Source organism: Eschrichtius robustus, chromosome 3 (assembly GCF_028021215.1).
Source record: "Eschrichtius robustus isolate mEscRob2 chromosome 3, mEscRob2.pri, whole genome shotgun sequence".
In the NCBI taxonomy this organism is placed as follows: Eukaryota; Metazoa; Chordata; class Mammalia; order Artiodactyla; family Eschrichtiidae; genus Eschrichtius; species Eschrichtius robustus.
This window is the reverse complement of record NC_090826.1, coordinates 188,522,035-188,542,782: the sequence shown is the minus strand read 5'-3', so window position 1 is coordinate 188,542,782 and position 20,748 is coordinate 188,522,035. Positions and strand designations below refer to the sequence as shown.

General features: G+C 43.8%; 1 protein-coding gene across 2 annotated transcripts in view; it reads right to left on the bottom strand.

Moving 5' to 3' along the window:
• Nucleotides 1-20,748, bottom strand: part of IPO9 (importin 9) — a 47,023-nt gene that overhangs the window by 20,665 nt on the left and 5,610 nt on the right. For both annotated transcript variants that reach the window (XM_068541892.1, XM_068541893.1), the window contains exons 2-12: nt 8,548-8,609; nt 8,239-8,325; nt 7,306-7,507; nt 4,538-4,626; nt 3,746-3,832; nt 3,121-3,240; nt 2,908-3,008; nt 2,664-2,722; nt 1,917-2,068; nt 1,137-1,235; nt 150-256 (exon numbers count right to left, since the gene is read on the bottom strand). In XM_068541892.1, coding sequence (XP_068397993.1) covers nt 150-256; nt 1,137-1,235; nt 1,917-2,068; nt 2,664-2,722; nt 2,908-3,008; nt 3,121-3,240; nt 3,746-3,832; nt 4,538-4,626; nt 7,306-7,507; nt 8,239-8,325; nt 8,548-8,609 — 1,165 coding nt within the window. The remainder of the gene's footprint in view (nt 1-149; nt 257-1,136; nt 1,236-1,916; nt 2,069-2,663; nt 2,723-2,907; nt 3,009-3,120; nt 3,241-3,745; nt 3,833-4,537; nt 4,627-7,305; nt 7,508-8,238; nt 8,326-8,547; nt 8,610-20,748) is intronic.

Below are 20,748 nucleotides of genomic sequence, written 5' to 3'. Positions count from 1 at the left end.
AAACGGGGTAAAATAAAAGCATCTTAGCCAACTGTTTTAAGGATGGGAAGAACTGCTTTAAAACAGATAATGCAAAGCAAGGACGCGCCTGCCTCCGACCTGACGCCCAGAGCACGTCCCTCAGCGGGACGCCCGCCGCCCACTCTCACCAGTGTCCGGTGCCGCCATTCTTGGTGTGCTCAGCTTCCTGTAAATGCCGAGTTGCTGCGGCGGCCAGGGCTGCTGCGCTCTCATTCTGGAAATCAGTGGCCACAGCCTGGTGGGAGGAGAGGCGCTAACAAATGTTTCTGTGCAAATTAAACTGCAAGCTTCATTGCACACTGAATGGTTCCAACTCCTTCACATACCCATGGCTAAGCCCAATTAGGTACATTCAGGACACAGCCCCTAATTGCATTAAGGTCTCTACGTTAGAGTAGTATCCATATTTCCGCAGTGCCCGAGCACTGTGAAGCTCACGAAATGGACAGCTCCCTTTGGCTACATTCAGCAGAGCCTAAGGGGTCAATGAGAGGTTCAGCTTTGGATGGCAGGGGACCAGATATTTATTCTCTGGGAGCCTGACTGTGGGAATACAAGGCTAATCTACTAGCTGAAACTTGGTGCGGTCTTTCCTAGGTGCCTTAGAAACACCGCAGGATAACAAGGAGTGCTCACCAACAAGGAAACAACGAGAACAAGCCTCGCACCTGACAGGCGGCAGGTGGCAGCTTCTTCACAGACCCTCAGCCTGGAGACAGTCCTGTGCTCCAGTCAGAGCCAAAGAAACATGAGCAGCCATCTGGGTGTTCAACCTCTCAGCAATTGAAGTTTTTTTAATTTGCCAACCTCTAGTTTGTGCTACAGATTCTTGCTGAAGAGTGAATTAAACTGAAAAGTTCCTGATTCAACCACCCTTACTCATTAGAACACTATCCTCTGCACAATTTTTACACCTAATATTTACACGTAAATCAGAACTGGGAGCAATGACTTTGGAACTCCTGAGTCTCAGACTTCATTCGAGATGTTCTTCTTATCCCCCAAAAGTCTAAGACAAAGTCACCCAACAACACTGCTCAGCTTGGGTTAGAGATCTAGAAAGAAGAGGAATAGCTCAGGATCATTTGGCTGAAGTATCAAGGGGGCCCTCTTACCAGCAACAAGTCTTGGGCTGCGATCCTAACAGTATAGGAGAAAGTATCATCATCTTCATCTTCCACAAACTGCTGGGGGTTGGCTGTCCACACTTTGATCTGAAAGGATGATGAAGTTAGGTCTCTCTGAGGCTCCCATCTGGTCCATATGTTCCCTCTTTTCATCCACACACTGGAATGGTTCAGCCTTTTGTTTTTGTCTTGAACAGAATGCTATTCTTTTTGATGCAGAGAAGCGAACCCTTTAATAAGCTGAGCAGCAAAGGCCGCTGCAGTAGGTGGCTGACTGCTGGCCCCTCCTACTGTAGCTGGCTGTTACCCCCAGGTACGTCAATTTGCTGAGTCTAGTAGGTCTGATGGGTATTCAATGGAAAATCATGTCCATTCTTGTGTTGTTCATACGAGACAGGCATTATCGTATTTTTTAATGCTCTTTTCTGGTCTAATGATTCACCAACCAGGCTAATGATCTGCACTCTATTATATCTCACTATTTATAGAGAAAGGTAGGCTCTTCTGGATATCTGGGCCTTTGGTTGGTGGTCCTATAGATGTAAAAGTATTAGTACTCTGAAAGCCCAATTACCTAGTACAGGAGTTGATAAAACCCCAACACCCAGGGATTCGGCAATATAATGACATCAAAGCTTTCTAGAACTTCCCATGAAGTTATTTTTCAGGTGTCTATTTTTCAAAATCAGTTGGTCGCCTGACTTAGACCCCACATGCAGGCTGCACTCTCTGAATGCAAGCCAGTCGCTGTCTCCCACACGTTGTTACCTGCTCCTCGGTGATCTGCATGTACAGGATGAGATAGTAAATCAACTCAGGCAAGGCCTTCTTGACAGTGCTTTTGAATTTGCTATTTTCCAGGAGAGCATGGACAAATTCAAAAATGCTAAAGACGAGATTTTCAAAGCCCAGGACTTCGCCTATAGGAAACACACAAGAGAAGCTTTTAATAACAAGAAAGCAAAAGGAAAGCACAGATGCTGGAAAGGAACTACATCATCTCTGTAAGTTAATGAATAGTTAAAGCACTTGCTAATTATTATTCTCCAGGGAATGGAAGAAGGGGCTGAGGAGTCAAAGAAAGGAACTTGAGGCTATTAAGTAGTCTTTGGTTTTTCAAGTAAAAGAATCAGGGAATTCCCTGGCGGTCCAGTGATTAGGACTCAGCGCTTTCACGGCCGAGGGTGTGGGTTCAATCCCTGGTCGGGGAACTGGATCCCAAAAGCCATGCAGTGAGGCACTCCCCCCCCTCCAAAAAAAAAAAGAATCAGAAACACTGAACACATTTTCCACTCAGAAGTTCTACAATTTCATGAGACTTACACAAATGCCCATGAGGAACAGATCAATGATTTTCAAATTCTCATTTCCCCACATCTAATACACTTAGAGGAAACTTGGTGAGAGCACTCTCTTAATAGCATGAAGCCTCTAAGTTCCTGCCTCTGTTCTGTCTTTTCCTGGCTCCCTTTCCCACTAAGTGGTACACCTGTTGAGATTAGACACACCACATACCATCAGAATCCACAGGATCTTCTACTTCCTCTGTGTAATTTACTTCTGTCCTCACATAAGTACAATGAAGAGTAAAGAAACAGAATCTGGAGTCTGCTTTAGACATACTCTACAAGGGAATGCTGTACACTCCAACACTAGGAGTAGACATTTTAAGAAAGTGGAACCACATGAACATTAAGACCCAAAGCTAGATTCCCAACTATGGGGGTGGCAGGTCCCTTCAACCTTCTGGAAAGGATATAAAGCTGCGCTTTCAGTTAGGGTGTTCCAAACAATAGGCAGAATTTGCTGCATGGAGGACACCATGTGCTTTGGGAAGTTTTTCACCAGGGCTGTCACTGCCTGAGAAGTTAAAGAGAAAAAACCCCAAGAGTTACAAGTGATATGGGAGAAAAATCACTGATTTCAGACCACTCTTCAAACCCCCAGCATCTCCATCGCAGTAAATGTTTACCTTCAGGACTTCCATCTTAAACCCGCTGTCAGACGTGGGGCCGTCTGGTATCTGGAGGGCCTGGACGAAGGCCTCTGTGAACTGCTGCACCACAGGGAAGATCAGGACTTTGGCCGCACCCTGGCGGCAGAAACCAAAGTCAGTACTGGACGCAGCCCGAATCACGGCTCAGTGCATGCACCAAACACCGAGACCCACGCTGTTTCCAGACCCCTTCAGGCTCGGGCCTCAGTCAGAAGGTCGTGTCCCCAAGGTCACTGGGGGTGTCCCCAAGGCCTGCTGTGTCCGTATCCAACACCGGCAGCCCCTCACCAGGAGCTTCTGCAAAGCTACTACATAAGGCCAGCTTCTCAATCCCAGGGACTGGTATTTTTCAGCTAGCTGGTTCCACATGGGAGACAGATAAAAGAGCAGTGAAGTTCTGGGTGATGACTAGCGTGAAAAGGACGCAGGAGCGGGTGTTAGAAAAAATAAGGCTCAGACGAAAGGAAACTAAGCTACATGCAGACGAGGAATTTAACCAGAACATTCACTGCATCCACAACACGGCGAGTGTCCGTCCCGGCGCTGCTGTGCTGAAGACCTCTAGGCAGGCCGTCTGTCACCAACCTAAAGGCTCACTCACCTTCTCCAGTTCCTCCATGTTACAGATCATATGGGCACAAGTGGTAAAAATCTCCACGGCTCGGGAACGGGTTCGAATACCATACACCTGGAAACAAGTTACAGTGTAGCCATGAGACTGGTGGGTGTGCGTGCGTGCGTGCGCGCGTGTGTGTGTGACTAAACTGTGACTACTCAATCCTGACATGGGACTGGATCCCCTAGAGAGACAGGAAATGTCAATCACTCATGTCCAGGAGACAGACTTCTTCTGTAATCCAGAGAATGAAAGGCAGCACGATGTCAGAACTTATTAGAATCAGCCTTATATATAGGCCTCTGTGGGTTAATTTGACAAAAATACGAAGCTGGGTACGGCTTGAAACCCCAACACGGTCAACGTATTTCTTTCAAAACACAGCCCTTGGCTGGGGACGGAGAGGAGTAGGGAGCTTAACCAAACGCATACAGAGTAAAGTAAGGGCTTATCGGGTGCAGTGCAGGGGTAGACTTGTTTCCAGGTACTCGGCTGAGGTGGGCCAGCTCGGGTGGGCTGCCTAGGGAGAGGCCAAGGTAGCACCCAGGCAGCAGGGGTGAGATGTGAGGAGAGACTGCAGCTACTTCACTCTCTCATCACAGGCTTGTCCTCGTAGTTATAAGTGAAGGCCTGAGTATCATCCCAGCTCAGGCTTTGTCAGTTCTTGTCTTCAGGTTTGGGGATCGGCAGCCAACACAACGGGCTCCCCCTGAGCGGGGGCGGCTGGCCAGAGCCCGAGCAGCTCTGCCTGCTGGACGGCGCAGCTGAGACTCGTACCTCGGCCATGGTGAAGATCTTGTACATCTCTGGGAGAATGACAGGAGCAACCAGCGGCATCTGGGTGTCTGTGACTTCTCGAGTGAATTCTACAGAGAAGAAAGCCCCGCTTTACAAAGACATTCCGTGTGAAAATTGTTGAACTGCTTCTAGGCGGCACACAGGGAAAGACGCTGGCTGGGAGACTTACCCTGGCTTACGGAAGTAGTGCCAATCATTGGTTAGAAGGGAAAGAGAACGCAGAGATAAAGGAGAATACACGAGAGTAAGAAAGAAAACCTGTAACGGAACTGTGTAAAAATCCTTGTGAGGTTGCCTTAGGAAAATTCGGAATTAATCTAGTTTGTGCCCACTGTCACCATCCAGGTGCACTTGGAGGCGTCTCACCTTCCACTTTCAACACCCTGCCCAAGAAGCTGTTCTGACGCACCCAGTAAAGTCTGTGCAGACTTACCTGGCTTGAGCTCCACCCTGCAGATGGGGACGATGCCTACTGACCTAGAGGTCAGGCCACTGTTCAGAGGAAGAGAAGGGGGTTTATACCCCGTGAAGGCGGCAAAGAGCACCCTGGCCGCGGAATGAGACTTGAGGAAGGTGAGGCAAATGTGGGTCCTAGCTTTCCCTTCACTTCCAAAACCTCACAAGGCACCGAGACAGCAAGCAGGGCTCTGGATTGTGTCGCTGAGCATGGAATACAAGCCCTCGAGTCCCAGTGTCCTCTCATTTATCTGCTGCTTAACCAACCACATTCATTACTCTCATGATCATTCTTGATAGACTCAATTTATCAACACTTTACAAGCTTAAGTCCAAAATAAGTTTTCTGGAGTCACTCATCAGGTCAGAAAAAGCATGGGATGCCAGCGACATCAGTCTCCAAAGTTCCTTGAGAGCAAAGAGAAAGCTGAGGCTCATGGATCACTCATTTCAACTCCTGGCGGCTGTGTTTGCATTTCCTTCACACCATTAGCCTTAGCTGTCGTTTATAGACAGCTAAGTTTAATGGGAAGCCTTATTAAATTAGAGAGACTGGGACAGTACCTTAAACAGCCCTGACGAGAATCAGACCCATTCTCCTGCTGGGCTCCTGTCCACACACCAGTACCCTGCCCCCTGCACGCACACCTGAGCCGCAGCTGCCGGAGTGCGGCCCAGCCTCGCGTGAAGGTGCGTGGAGCAGCTATTTGGGAGTGGAGGCTGGCAGCGACCCACGTGCAGGAGAACACACACTTCCCCAGCTCTTTCCCTGTGGCTGACAGAAAAGTCTTCTCACGGAACAATGATTTCCTTAGTCAAGCACAACAAGGGCTCTTGAGCAAGCCAACTGTATATACAAATGTACAACTATTTTTTTCTCCAGGTTTTTAAAGAAGAAGCTGAACTTTGTGTTGGAAGACTGGAAGGGAATAGGCTTCCTTTCCTTAGTAGAAAACAGGTCTGTTAATTGATATTTTGGCATCATGAGCTTGTAAATAAAGAATCCTAGAAGGCTCATTCCACGGAGAGGGGTAGGAGAAGTCACCTGAATAATACGCCGTACAAGAGAAACAAGGGCGATAAGCAGGGCAGGGAACGTCTGAGCAAGGAGCATTTGACCTTTTCAGTAGGTCAGCTCTATGCCCTGAGCACCTGTCACATGTAATCAATAAAAATACACTGGGTGGCGCAAAAAGGCAGCTGGGGCACGGGAAGAGGGGGTCTGAAACAAAAGGAGAGGGGTGATTTGCTTTTGGACATAGAACTGGTATTATCTACTATCAATATTAGATGGACTAGTAAAATTGGGCCCAAATGCCCAAATTTTAGTAAACTGACTGACACTCAGAAAAGGTTGAAGCGGCATTCCTAACTATGTAAGAATACCTTTCAGGTAAGCTAGCAGATCACGGAGAAGGAGGTAAGACAGGGGTGAGACTTTCGCAAACTTATATAAACAGAAAGCAATGTGGTTTCTAACGGATCAGTACCCAGTGGCTAAGGTCCACATAAGGATTCCCTGAAAGCAAAGGAGAGCAGTGACCCCACATGGGGGACAGGAAGCAGGGCAGAATTTGCAAGAGACTGGGAGACTCAGGCCACACCTGGGGGTACTTAAGGACAGGTCCTGTGAGGGGCTGATAGGTCAGCCAAGCTTAGGAGAGCTGTTCACTAAGGCTCCTTGGACTCAAAGTCCAAGTATTTCTCTCAACCTCTCAGAACAGAAAGAAAGAAAAGACACCAAAGACTACATATTTTTCTAAGCTGGCCAAACGAAGATCAGGATTGTAGAGTGGGACTGTTTTATCTTCTTTCTTATACCTCCATAAAAATTCAACTTGACTATTCTTAACTTTGCCTTGGTTGAACCAAGTAGAAAAATAATATATAATAATGATGATAATCATAATGGCTAAAATCCACTGTGTGCTACCACAGGTCACTTTACATAGACTAGCTCACTATACCACCAAATGTTCCTTTGAGGTGGATACCATCATTACCTGAATTTTACACACAAGGAAACTCAAAGCTCAAGAGACGAAGTAGGTTGGGTCAAGGTTAAGCCAGACTGTGAACTGAAGTCTGCGTGCTTAACCGCCACACTTGACTCTTTCCTGAGTGGGAAGGGCTGGCAGCGGCAGAAGCACAACACCAACTTCGTCCCCTGGGAAGGGTCACTGATTCGGGAGGACAGCCATGGAGGTGGGAGGTGGGAGCTGGGAGGAGGCGCAGCAGGGAGGGCGACGCGTGGGGTCCAAGGAGCAAAAGCAGGGGATGGTTTCCAATACCTGTAAGCACTCGCATGGCGCCGTGGACTGCGTTTAAGTCTCCGCTCACCAGCATCCCCATGAGCAGGTTGAAGAGCTGGGGCCAGGCTTCGGGCCAGTCCCAGTGAGCGATGGCTGACACCGCATAGGCCACGCTGGAGCGCACCTTGCTTATCGACTCTCTCAAGCCATTGGGCAATAGCTCCCGGATGACAATTTTTGCCTGGAGAGGAGAAAAGCCCACCTGCCCTTAGACCAGGTTATAAGTGAGTGGCAGAGTCCTATCCAGTTCATGTGCTGGAAAAGCAATGTGTACAAGACACTGCATATCTATGGAAAACTCCAATACACCAACTGGACAAGTAATTCATCCAGAGAGTTTAACTATGGTCTCTAAACTTATGCTGTCCATTATGGTAGCCACCAGCTACATGCGGCCATTTCAATGTAAATTAATTAAAATTAAATGAAGTTAACAATTCAGCTCATCAGTTGCCCTAGCCACGTTTTAAGTGCTCAGCACCCACACGTGACCAGCAGCTGTCCTGGACAGCACAGACACAGAACGTTTCCACAACGGCAGGAAGCTCCAATGGACGGTGCTGCTCTAGACCTTATACCTCGGAATTTCCTGGGGGCCCAGCGTGGTTGCACAGCACTGGACTAAGCAGAAACATTATTTCATGTAACCCTCAAACAACTCTTTAAAGGCGGAATTTTAGATATTTAGGAAATTGAAGCTTAGAAGTTAAAATATTTTTTGAGTATTTCATAGCTAGTAAAAGGCAAACTGGCGCCTGCACCCAGGTCCGCCTCGCACTCGAGCTCTCTCATCTGTAACATGGCTCCCACAGTGCCAGCTACCAGTCACTCCACGGCCTTCTGATAGCTCCTTGTGGTCAGAGAACGGCCCGCACATCTCCACAGGCAGACAAGTCGAGTACCTCTCCTCACCCTTTCTGTGGTCTCAGGAGGCCTGAACCTCTCCGACTGGGCACACCAGTGAGTCTCCACGTACTGTTTCAAGATGACTGATGCCAGCTGTGAAAAGAGTAAGCCAAGGAGCACAGCAAGAAAAGGACTCTCTTCACACATACAAACCATACACACGGCCCGATATATTCATCTGAAGTCTATCTAAATCTGGTATAAAATTCTAAGTTATTTATAAAGTGGCCTTATTCTTTCACTTTCCCATAAGAAAGTTTCACCACCAAGTAAAGGGAAATTACTTATAAACTGGGCCAATCAGTCTCAACTTACCTGACGGATCGCCAATGCCCCCTGGGGATCTACGGTCAGCTCTGCCAGGTGAACACCAAATTCTGGAAGGGAAAAGTCTATTGTGAGTCCAAGAGCGCCCAGGAAAGCCATAGTGGTTTACTGAGCTCTAACCCTGATGCCAACAGGAAAGATTTCAGAGGAGCTTGATTCAGTGGCTCCAAGAGTGCTGATGACTGCTCAGATTGGCTCCTCTAAGCAAGAGAAGCAGGGCAGGGCTGCTCGCGATGAACAGTCCAGCACCTCTCACTTCCTCCAATCGCTGCACAGCCGTCTTGCCTTCCAAGGTAGCAATGCACATAGTATCTAACCCAAAACCACTGCTATCTAACCCCAAAGGAAAATTAAAAGGTGAGACTTCAGGAGTTGTCCAGATATACACCACCAGAGAAGAGATGATTAAGTCTAAGAAAATCTGGCCTTCACAGGCTTAGTCCTAAAAATACAACTGTCATAAGTGAGCAGTTTCTAACAAGCAACGTAAGCAGTAATCTCGAAATGCACATTGGGAGGCTACAAACAACTCTGACTCCCAAATTAAAATTTAGATCCTTCAATGCAATCCCTATCAAAATCCCAATGACGTCTTTTTGCAGAAATAGAAAAACCCATCCCGAAATTCATATGGAATCTCAAGGGACCCCAAATAGCCAAAATAATCTTGAAAAAGAAGACCAGAACTGGAGGACTCACACAAATCTACAGCAATCAATACAGTGCAGTACTGACATAAAGACGGTCATACAGATCAGCGGAACAGATCACTCAACGCGGAAAGAACAGTCTTTTCAACAAATGGTGCTGGGACAACTGGATATCCATGTGCGAAAGGAGTAAGTTGGACCCTTACCTCACACCATATACAAAAATTAACTCAAAATGGGTCAAGGACCTAATAAGGCCTAAAACAATGAAACTCTCAGAAGAAAACATAGGACAAAAGCTTCATGACATCATGACATTAGATTTGGCAATCATTTCTTGGATGTGACGCCAAAGGCACGGGTAACAAAAGAAAAACTAAACAAACTAGACTTCATGAAAATTAAAAAATGTTGTGCATCATAGGACACTATCAGCAGAGTAAAGCAGCTACCCACAGGATGGGAAAACTTGCAAATAGGTATGTAATAAGCCATTAACATCCAGTTATATAAAGAAATTCTATCACTCAACAACAACAAAATGACCCAACTAAATGATGGGCATAAGACTTGAATAGACACTTCTCCAAAGATATATGAAGGCCAAAAAGCACATGAAAAGATGCTCAACATCACTAATCATTAGGGAAATGAAAAGCAAAACTGAGGTACCACCTCACATACATTAGGATGGCCACTATCAAAAAAACAGAAAACTGCCACTGGAGAGGATGTGGAGAAACTGGAACCCTTGTGCACTGTTAGTGAGAATGCAAAAGGGTACAGTCGCTGTGGAGAACAGTACAGCGGTGGCTCCTTAAAAATTTTTAAGTAGAATTACTATATGATCCAGCAAATTCCACTTACGGATATATACCCGAAAGAAATGCAAGCAGTGCCTTGAAGAGATATTTATTTGTATGCCATGTTCACAGCAGCATATTTCATAATAGCTAAAATGTGGAAGCAACCCAAGTGACCATCGACAGATGAATGGATAAGCAAAATGTGGTCTATATGTACAATGGAATTTTTTTTTAAAATAAATTTATTTATTTATTTTTGGCTGTGTTGGGTTTTCGTTTCTGTGCGAGGGCTTTCTCCAGTTGCGGCGAGTGGGGGCCACTCTTCATCGCGGTGAGTGGGCCTCTCACTGTCGCGGCCTCTCCCGCTGCGGAGCACAGGCTCCAGATGCGCAGGCTCAGTAGTTGTGGCTCACGGGCCTAGTCGCTCCGCGGCATGTGGGATCTTCCCAGACCAGGGCTCGAACCCGTGTCCCCTGCATTGGGAGGCAGATTCTTAACCACTGTGCCACCAGGGAAGCCCTGTACAATGGAATATTACTCAGCCTTTAAAAGGAAGGAAATTCTGCAATAGGCTAAAACAACTGCTCTAATGGATGAACCCTGAGGACAGTACGCAAAGTGGAACAAGCCAGTCACAAAAAGACAAGTACGTATGTACCCACTTACATGAGGTACTTACAGTAGTGAAAATCATAAAGACAGAGAGTAGAATGGTGACTGCCAGAGGCTGGGGGAGGGGGAATTGGAAAGGTACTGTTTAACGAGTATCGAGTTTCAGTTTTACAAGAAGAAATGGGGATAGTTGGCAGTGAGGGCTGTACAACAATGTGAATGTATTTAATACCACTGAACTGTGCACTTCAAGAAGGTTAAGATGATAAATTTTATATTAAGTGTATTTTACCACAAGAAAAAAAGTTTGAATTTAGATCTAATTTATACTTGCAAAGGAGTAAATTATCAAATATGTATTTGTGAAAAAAGGAAGCAGAATGTAAGACCAAGAGCGCATCCTAATTTTCGCATCTTGCCTTCCAGGGCTGCGCGATCCAATATGGCAGCCATCAGCTACAAGTGGCTACTGAGGACCTGAAATGCGGCCTCCGAGAACTGACATGTGCTGGAAATGTAAGACATGCACCAGACTGCAAACGCAGTATGAAACAAAATACTGTGGAATATTTTAGTAAAGTTTATATCGATTACATATTGAAATAATACACTGCATACATTTGGTTAAATGATTACAGTATTAAAAATGAATTTTACCTGTTTCTTTTTTACCCTTTAGCTACTAGATGATTAAAACGTTCATGTGACTCATTCTTCCTACCGGACAGCACTTTTTTGAGAATGGACAGCAGCTTTCAGAACTGCTTGGTCGTGGCAGGTGCACAGGTTACAACAGGCTCACCATCCCACTTGAGAGCTACGATCAGTGGGGTTAAAGCCTGGGCCCTGAGCTGCTGTGGCAATCCCTATCCAAATTCCAATGGCGCTTTCCACAGAAACAGAAGAAACAATTCTAAAATCAGCATGGAACCACAAATGACCCAAACAGCCAAAGCAATCCTGAGAAAGAATAAAGTTAGAGGCATCACGCTCTCTGATTTTAAATTGTATTACAAAACTGTAGTAATCAAAACAGTGTGGTATTGGCATAGAAACAGACATACAGATCAATGGAAGAGAATAGAGAGCGTAAAAATAAACCCACACATACATGGTCAGTTAATTTATGACAAAGGAGCCAAAAATATACAATGGGGAAAGGAGAGACTCTTCAACAAATGGTGCTGGGAAAACTGAACAGCCACATGCAAAAGAATGAAACTGGACCACTATCTCACACCATACACAAAAATCAATTCAAAATGGATTAAAGATTTGAATGTAAAAGACCTGAAATCATAAAACTCCTTGAAGGAACCACAGGCAGTAAGTTCCTTGACATTGGTTTTGGTGATTTTTTTTTCATTTGACACCAAGATTAAAGGCAACAAAAACAAAAACAAAAACAAAAACAAGTGGGACTACATCAAACTAAAAAGCTCTGCACAACAAAGGAAACCATCAACCAAATACAAAAGCAACCTACCGAATGGGAGAACATATTTGCAAATCATGTATCTGTTAAGGGTTTAATATACAAAATATATGAAGAACTCATACAATTCAATAGCAAATAAAACTGGATTTTAAAATGGGCAGAGGACCTGAATATACACTGTTCTAAAGACCTAGAGATGGCCAACAGACACATGAAAAAGATGCTGAACAACGCCAATTATCAGGGAAATGCAAATCAAAATCACAATGAGATAAACTCACACCTGTCACAATGGCTATTATCAAAAAGATAAGCAATAACGGGACTTCCCTCGTGGTGCAGGGGATAAGACAGGGGGTGTGGGTTCGATCCCTGGTCAGGGAACTAGATCCCACATGCATGCCATAACTAAGAGTTCGCATGCCACAACTAAGTAGCCCTGGAGCCACAACTAAGGAGCCTGCCTGCCACAACTAACACCCAGCACAACCAAATAAGTAAATAAATACATATTAAAAAAAAAAAGGATAAGCGATAACAAGTGTTGACAAGAATGTGGAGAAAAGGGAACCTTTGTGCATTGTTGGTGGAAATGCAAAATGGTGCAGCCACTATGAAAAACAGTATGGAGGTTCCTCAAAAAATTAAAAATAGAGCTACCATTTAAGGCAGCAATTCCACCTCTGGGTGTTTATCCAAAGAAAAGGAAAACACTAACTCAAAAAGATATATGCACCTCGTGTTCATCGCAGTACTATTTACAACAGCCAAGATATGGAAACAACCCAAGTGTCCACCGATAGGTGAATGGATAAAGAATATGTACGTGGTATGTATGTATATGTATGTGAGTACAGATACACACACACACACACACACAAAATGGGATATTAGTTAACCACAAAGAAGAATGAAATCTTGCCACTTACAACACTACAGATGGACCTTGAGGGCATTATGCTAAGTAAAGTAAGTCAGACAGAGAAAGACAAATACCATATGATCTCACTTATATGTGGAATTTAAAACAAACAAAACAAAGCAAAACAAACAAGCTCACAAACGCAGAGAACACAATGGTGGTTGCCAGAAGCTAGAGATGGGGGGGTGGGCAAAATGGGTGAAGAGAGTCAAAAGGTATAAATTTCCAGTTATAAAATAAGTCATGTGGAAGTAACGTGCAGCATGTCAACTACAGTTAATAATACCGTGTTGCATATTTGAAAAGTTGCTGAGACTAGATCTTAGACGTTTTCATCACAAGAAAAACAAAAATTCCGTAACTAAAAAAAAAAAAAAAAAATCAGTTCTTGTGCTATTATTTTTATTGCCCATCATGAGTACATTGTTTGGCTTTCTTATCGACGTAACTAAAGTTACTTTCCATGGTAAGTGCTAACTATCATAACTAGATTCCACTGAAATAGCCATCCGAAGGGTATTTATGCAATACAAAAGCTTAATATCAGGAAAAAGTTGTTCCAGGCAATGTTCCATGTTCAAGGCTTATCCAGGTAAGCAGGTGAAAAACTACTGAAAATGATCTATGCCTATTTTTAAAATTAATTAATTAATTTTTGGCTGTGTTGGGTCTTCATTGCTGCGTGCGGGCTTTCTCTAGTTGCGGCGAGAGGGGGCTACTCTTCATTGCAGTGCAGAGGCTTCTCACTGTGGTGGCTTCTCTTGTTGTGGAGCACGGGCTCTAAGCACGCGGGCTTCAGTAGTTGTGGCACGCAGGCTCAGTAGTTATGGCTTGCAGGCTCTAGAGCGCAGGCTCAGTAGTTGTGGCACACGGGCTTAGTTGCTCCGTGGCATGTGGGATCTTCCCGGAACAGGGCTCAAACCCGTGTGCCCTGCATTGGCAGGCAGATTCTTAACCACTGCACCACCAGGGAAATCCCTATGCCTATTTTTTTTTAATTTTATTTATTTATTTATTTATTTTTAAATGAAACGTATCTGATTTAGTTAAGATTTCCTCTCTTTTAAATTTATTTATTATTATTTATTTATTTTTTGGCTGTGTTGGGTCTTCATTTCTTTGCGAGGGCTTTCTCTAGTTGTGGCAAGCAGGGGCCACTCTTCATCGCGGTGCGCGGGCCTATCGCGGCCTCTCCTGTTGCAGAACACAGGCGCCAGACACGCAGGCTCAGTAGTTGTGGCTCACGGGCCCAGCTGCTCCGCGGCATGTGGGATCTTACCAGACCAGGGCTCGAACCCGTGTCCCCTGCATTGGTGGGCTGATTCTCAACCACTGCACCACCAGGGAAGCCCCCTATTTTTTTTTAATGTTTAATTTTGAAATAATTTTTAGACTTAAAGTAGTTTCCTCCAATGCGTGACAGTCTTATTCTTTCCTTGTCTTCTATGACCCGACCACTTTTGATAAGTAATGGTCAGTATTTTGTAGAACATATCTTGATGTTCATTCGACTGACGTCTCCTCACGATCAGATTGAGGTTATTCATTTTTGGCAAGAATATCAGGGAAGTGATGCTGTGTCCTTAGCATATCATAATGTTGATAAATTTTCTTATTGGTAATGTTAACCATGACCACTTGGTAATGTGGGGTCTGCTGGATTTTCCACTGTAAAGGTACTGTCTCTCCCTTTACAAATGACAAAAATCTTCAGAGAGATACTTTGAGATTATGTTCATATCCTGTTTCTCTTCAAACACGCACTGATTGATTTTAGCATCCATCTGTGGATCCTGCCTGCAACAATTATTACTGTGTTGTTTGTCCCGTGGTGCTTTTGTATTTCTTATTCTCTTTACACTTACTAATTACTTGCAATTCTTTTGTAAGGAAGCACTGTTCTGTCTCCTTTATTTATTTCGACCCGTGTGGACACATGCTTACTCATTTCACTCCATGAGTTTTAACCCAACACTCTCATTATTTGTTCTGTTGCTCAGCTGTTCCACTGTGGCCATCAGCACACCCTCTTGCAGGCCTTTCCACATGCTCCCATCGTTTTTCAAGCCCTTCCTTACATTCTGTTCTCACAGGATATTCTAGGCTCACCTTGTATTTTCTCTGCCTAAACCCTGGTATCAACTTTTCCTCCAAGGAGCCCTGGTGCTTTTTAGTGGAGAACGCCATTTAGAAATCAAGATCTGGGCGCTAGGTGTGCTCACTGCTTCTGGGATGTCACTGCTCCTAGGCCCCCTCAGAGAACAGCACTACGACATATATGTATGCATACTAACCTATGCCTACACATACATCTGTCCATCCATCCGCCTGCCAATCCATCCATCTATCTACTGATAACTCAAATGCCAATCCAATATCTCAAGGTTCACTCTGCTTGTCCTCCTTATTTGTAATGCTTTCTCTGATAGTGATAAATCTGGCTCTCATTATCTACAATAAAATTACTTATTTGTTCAATCTTAGTATACACAGAAACTAATTACAGAACTATTAACACATACTCCTGTGAAAAACAGATATATTAAGTGGAGTATAATTTCTGTGTACAGTTCTTTTTGACTTGAGTCTTGTAAGATATGCAGTCAAAATACTATTTTCCAGGAACTTCCCTGGTGGTGCAGTGGTTAAGAATCCACCTGCCAATGCAGGGTACACGGGTTCAAGCCCTGGTCCAGGAAGATCCCACATGCCGTGGAGCAACTAAGCCCATGCATCATAACTACTGAGCCTGCGCATCGCAACTACTGAAGCTCGCGCACCTAGAGCCCGTGCTCTGCAACAAGAGAAGCCACCGCAATGAGAAGCCCAGGCACCACACTGAAGAGTAGCCCCTGTTCACAACTAGAGAAAGCCCGTGAGCAGTAACAAAGACCCAACGCAGCCAAAGATAAATAAAATTTAAAAAACAAAAAACAAAAATACTATTTTCCAAAGTTACTTAGGTTAGTTCTTTCCTCCCACAACACCTAGTAGTAGTTACACTGCTCATCTGTAATACAGTTAGGTTCATTTGTTACTAATTGTACCCTTCCACTGTTTGATTTTAATTATTAACTTATTTTGGGGGGTATGTAAAACTTTATTATGATTCTCAGAGTTAAAGCTACACAAAAAGGCACATTCCAAGAAGCACTGCTCCCTCCTCATCCCTATTAACTTCCTTCCATCCTTTCCCCAGCCACTCCATGTAGGTAACCAATCAGTTTCTGGTTTATCTTTTCTGTAATTCTTTTGCATAAACAAGCAGATACATGTATATTTTCTTGTACCCTCTTGTTTACATGAAAAGTAGTATATTATACTCTTTTGCACTTTGCTTTTTTTCAGTTAACATTATAATCTGGAAACCATTCCAAAACAGTTCCTCAAGATTCCTTCTTCTTTTTTACGGCTGCATAATATACCACTGTATGGATACACATACATTTTCAGCCATTTTCCTATATATGGGCAGTTAGATTGCTTCCAATTATTGTGCTTTTATAAACAACGTTGCAGTAAATAATAGTGTGCAGTATGTATTTTTATACTGTTAAATGTATATCTTCAGGGTAGATTCCCAGAAGTGGGACTGCTGGGTCAAAATTAAGTGCATTTGCTCAACATAGCCATAAATAAATAAATTTAAAAAAAGAAAAAAAAAAGAAAAGAGCCTCTTATTAAAAAAAAAAAAAAGAAAAGAGCCTCTTATTTAAAAAAAAAAAAAAAAAGTAAGTGCATTTGTAGTGTTGTCAGGTGTGGCCAAATTTCCCTCAAGAAGGACTGCACCAATGTGCATTCCCACTAGCACTGTTAAAGAGTGTTTCTCCAGGACTTCCCTGGTGGCGCAGTGGTTAAGAATCTGCCTGCCAATGCAGGGGACACGGGTTCGAGCCCTGGTCCGGGAAGATCCCACATGCCACGGAGCAACTAAGCCCGTGCACCACAACTACTGAGCCTGCGCTCTAGAGCCTGCAAGCCACAGCTACTGAGCCTGCGTGCCACAGCTACTGAGCCTGCGTGCCACAACTACTGAAGCCTGCACGCCTAGAGCCCATACTCTGCAACAAAGAGAAGCCACCGCAATGAGAAGCCCACGCACCGCAATGAAGAGTAGCCCCGGCTCGCCACAACTAGAGAAATCCCGCGCGCAGCAACGAAGACCCAACGCAGCCAAAAATAAATAAATAAATTTAAAAAAAAAAAGTGTTTCTCCACAACCTCACCAACAGAACGTGCTTTAAAATTTTTGCCAGTCTGATAGAGGAGAAATGATATCTTAATGTTGTTTAATTTGTATTTCTCTAAATCATGAGTGACTTTAAACTATTTGTGTGTGTTTGAGTACCTTTTTAATGACACTTAGGAGGAGGGGTGATTTCTCTGTCCATTCCCCACCCCCTCATTTTTCTATTGAGGTTTTGGTCCTTTGTTTCTCAATTTTTAAGAGTTCTTTATATATTAAGGATATTACCCTTTTGTCTGTGGTATATGCTGTGAAAATTTCTCTCACTTTGTCAGCTGTCTTCTGACTTAAAAAAAATTTCATCTCTATTTATTTCTTCTGAGCTTGTTTTGAGATCCAAGTTTCTAATGTATAATTTCCCTTCTCCCTCAGGAACTCCTGTTCACATCTCTTGCAGGGCAGGTCTGCTAGTAATGAAGCCCCTCAATTTTTGTTTGTCTAAGAAAGTCTTAATGCTTCAGTTTCGAAGGCTGATTTCAGTGGATACAGAATTCTAGGTGGTAATATTTTTCTATCATCACTTGAGATATCTCACTCCACTCTTCTCTTGCTTATATGGCTTCTGAAGAGCGGTCCAATGTAATTGTTAATTCTTGTTCCTCTGTGGGTAAGGTACTATTTTCCTCTGACTCCTTTCAAGATATTCTCTTTGTCTTTGGTCTTCTGCAGTTTGAATATGATAGGCTTAGGTATAATTTTGTTTTGTTGGTACTGACTTTTTATATGGTTTTTTTTAAAATTTATTTTTATTTTATTTTATTTTAGGCTGCATTGGGTCTCCGTTGCTGCGTGCAGGTTTTTCTCTGGTTGCGGCGAGCAGGGGCTACTCTTTGTTGCAGTGCGCGGGCTTCTCATTGCGGTGGCGTCTCTTGTTGCAGAGCACGGGCTCTAGGCACACGGGCTTCAGTAGTTGTGGCTCGCGGGCTCTAAAACGCAGGCTCAGTAGTTGTGGCGCACGGGCTTAGTTGCTCCGTGGCATGTGGGATCTTCCCGGACCAGGGATTGAACCCGTGTCCCCTGCACTGGCAGGCAGATTCTTAACCACTGAGCCACCAGGGAAGCCCTATATGGTGTTTTTTGTCATGAAAATTAAAATTTTAATGTAGTCAAATTTATCAATCTTTTACTGCCTCCGGATTTTGAGTCATAGTTAGAAAGCCTTTCTTTATGCCAAGGATAAAGAAAAATTCACCCGTATTTTCTTCTAAAACTTTTATGGTTTCATGTTTTAAATATTTAGATTCCTAATCATTTGAAGCTAATTTTTTGTATGGTGTGAGATACTGATCTAATTCCAAATGGCTACCCAATTGTTCCAGCACCTTTATTAAAAGGTCCATCTTTACCCCAATGATTTGAGATGCCACCTTTATCAATACTACATTTCCATAGTTATTCGTGTCTACTTCTGGACTTTCTATTTTATTCCACAGTTCTATTTGCCTATTTGTGTGCCAGTGCCACACTGCTTATTTTAATTATAGAGGCTTTAGATAATGTTTTAATGTCTGCTAGAACTAGTCTCTCCTCACAGTTTTCCTTTTTTGGTGTTTTTGGAGCTATTTCTCCCAAGCTTATTTTTCTATAAACTTCAGAATCAACCTTTCTCACTCATCTAGAATGCTGAGCTGCCCTATCCAAGGACAGCACACACCTTTCCATTTCATGTCTGCTTTGAAGGCTTTCAGGCATGTTTAAAAAGTTTCCCCTAATACGTTTTTGCACGTTTCCTGTTAATTTTATTCCTAAGTATTTAATCTTTCTGTTGCTATTGTAAAGGGTTTTTAAAAAAACACCATTATATTCTCTAACCTTTTACTGTTTGTGTATATGAAGGCTACTGTTTTTTTATATTTTAATTTTTTGTATTTTTAATTTATGCTACCTTACTGAATTCTTAGATTCTTAACTCTTTCTTATTACACCCTTATTTTAAGCTTCAGTTACTGATACAACCTTATGGCACCTATCATTTCACTCAGGAAAGGAGAATTTTCGCAAGACCACTGAAAAAGCCGCCACATTCTTTCTAAAGCGTTTATTAAGCGATTAAATCACAAGCAAACACTTCACACCTGCAGAATTACCTCTAAAAATACTGAAATCCATTCTAATTCTTAGGGTTAATCTGGCTACTTCAGCCTCTGGTAAGTCTAAAAAACCCATTTTTAACAGAACAAACAGTAGGTGCCTACAACTCAAAGATACGGGAATCAACTTTCCAAATGGACTAAAACACAGATGAGTCAGACATAATTTAGGAAGACCTCCTGGATACCAACCAATGTTCAAGTTTAATGGAAAAAAGCACTCTAAAATGCATGGGGCTTCCCTAGTGGCGCAGTGGTTGAGAATCTGCCTGCTAATGCAGGGGACACGGGTTCGTGCCCCGGTCCGGGAGGATCCCACATGCCACGGAGCGGCTAGGCCCGTGAGCCACAACTACTGAGCCTGCGCGTCTGGAGCCTGCGCTCCACAACGGGAGAGGCCGCGACAGTGAGAGGCCCGCGCACCGCGATGAAGAGTGGCCCCCGCTCGCCGCAACTAGAGAAAGCCCTCGCACAGAAACGAAGACCCAACACAGCCATAAATAAATAAATAAATAAAACGCATGTGTGGGGTCTTCCCTGGCGGTCCAGTGGTTAAGACTCCGAGCTTCCACTGCAGGGGGCATGGGTTCGATCCCTGGTCAGGGAACTAAGATCCCAGCATGTCGTGGCCAAAAAAAAAAAAAGAGAGAGAGAGAAAGAGCACTTGGAATGCTCTGTAAGGCTCCCAGACCTCCTCTGACTTCAGATACTTGGTGTGACAACGGATGCTAACTTTATGGCCCTAAGTCTGCTAAGAATGTCACCGTCTACCCAGGCTTAGCGCCCTGGATACTGTCAACCAATTCTGGTGAGCCTGTATGAGGCCCTGCAGAATGACTATAAACATAGTCGCAAATTACCTAGGCCACGCAGTACTTTCTTTTACAGCACGGTTTCAATCATTTTTGCATGGACCACTCTGATACGCATTTCCAATGTTCCTGCCAAGAGCACAATTTCTGGATCATCACTACAGGGACAAAGTAATGAGATCAAGATAAACAAAATCTTTAATCATAAGGTGTGAAAAAGATACTGAGGTATAAAATAGGACTTTTTTGAGGAGGGTTTGGAACATGAGTGGAGACTATAAAGCTTAAACCAATCTGAATAATTTCCTCCCAATAAGCACAGATACTGCTGTCGGGTTCACGCCGAGGCTCACAGAAGGGAGAAGGAAGCAGGCCTTCTCCATCAGTCCACACTCCCACCGATCAGAAGAGTCCTTACAGCAGGAAGACCAGGCAAACTCTACACAGGGGTCCTTTCTCATCAACCTGAGAACTTCAAGTTCACTCTTTTTAAAGAAAAGCTTAGTGTGAATACATGTTTTCCATCTGAGTGCCAGGAGGTGGTCGTACTCTGGTGAGGATCACAATAACTGGGAGCTCTTCATTCTAACATAATCTTTAAATTCATCTTGTC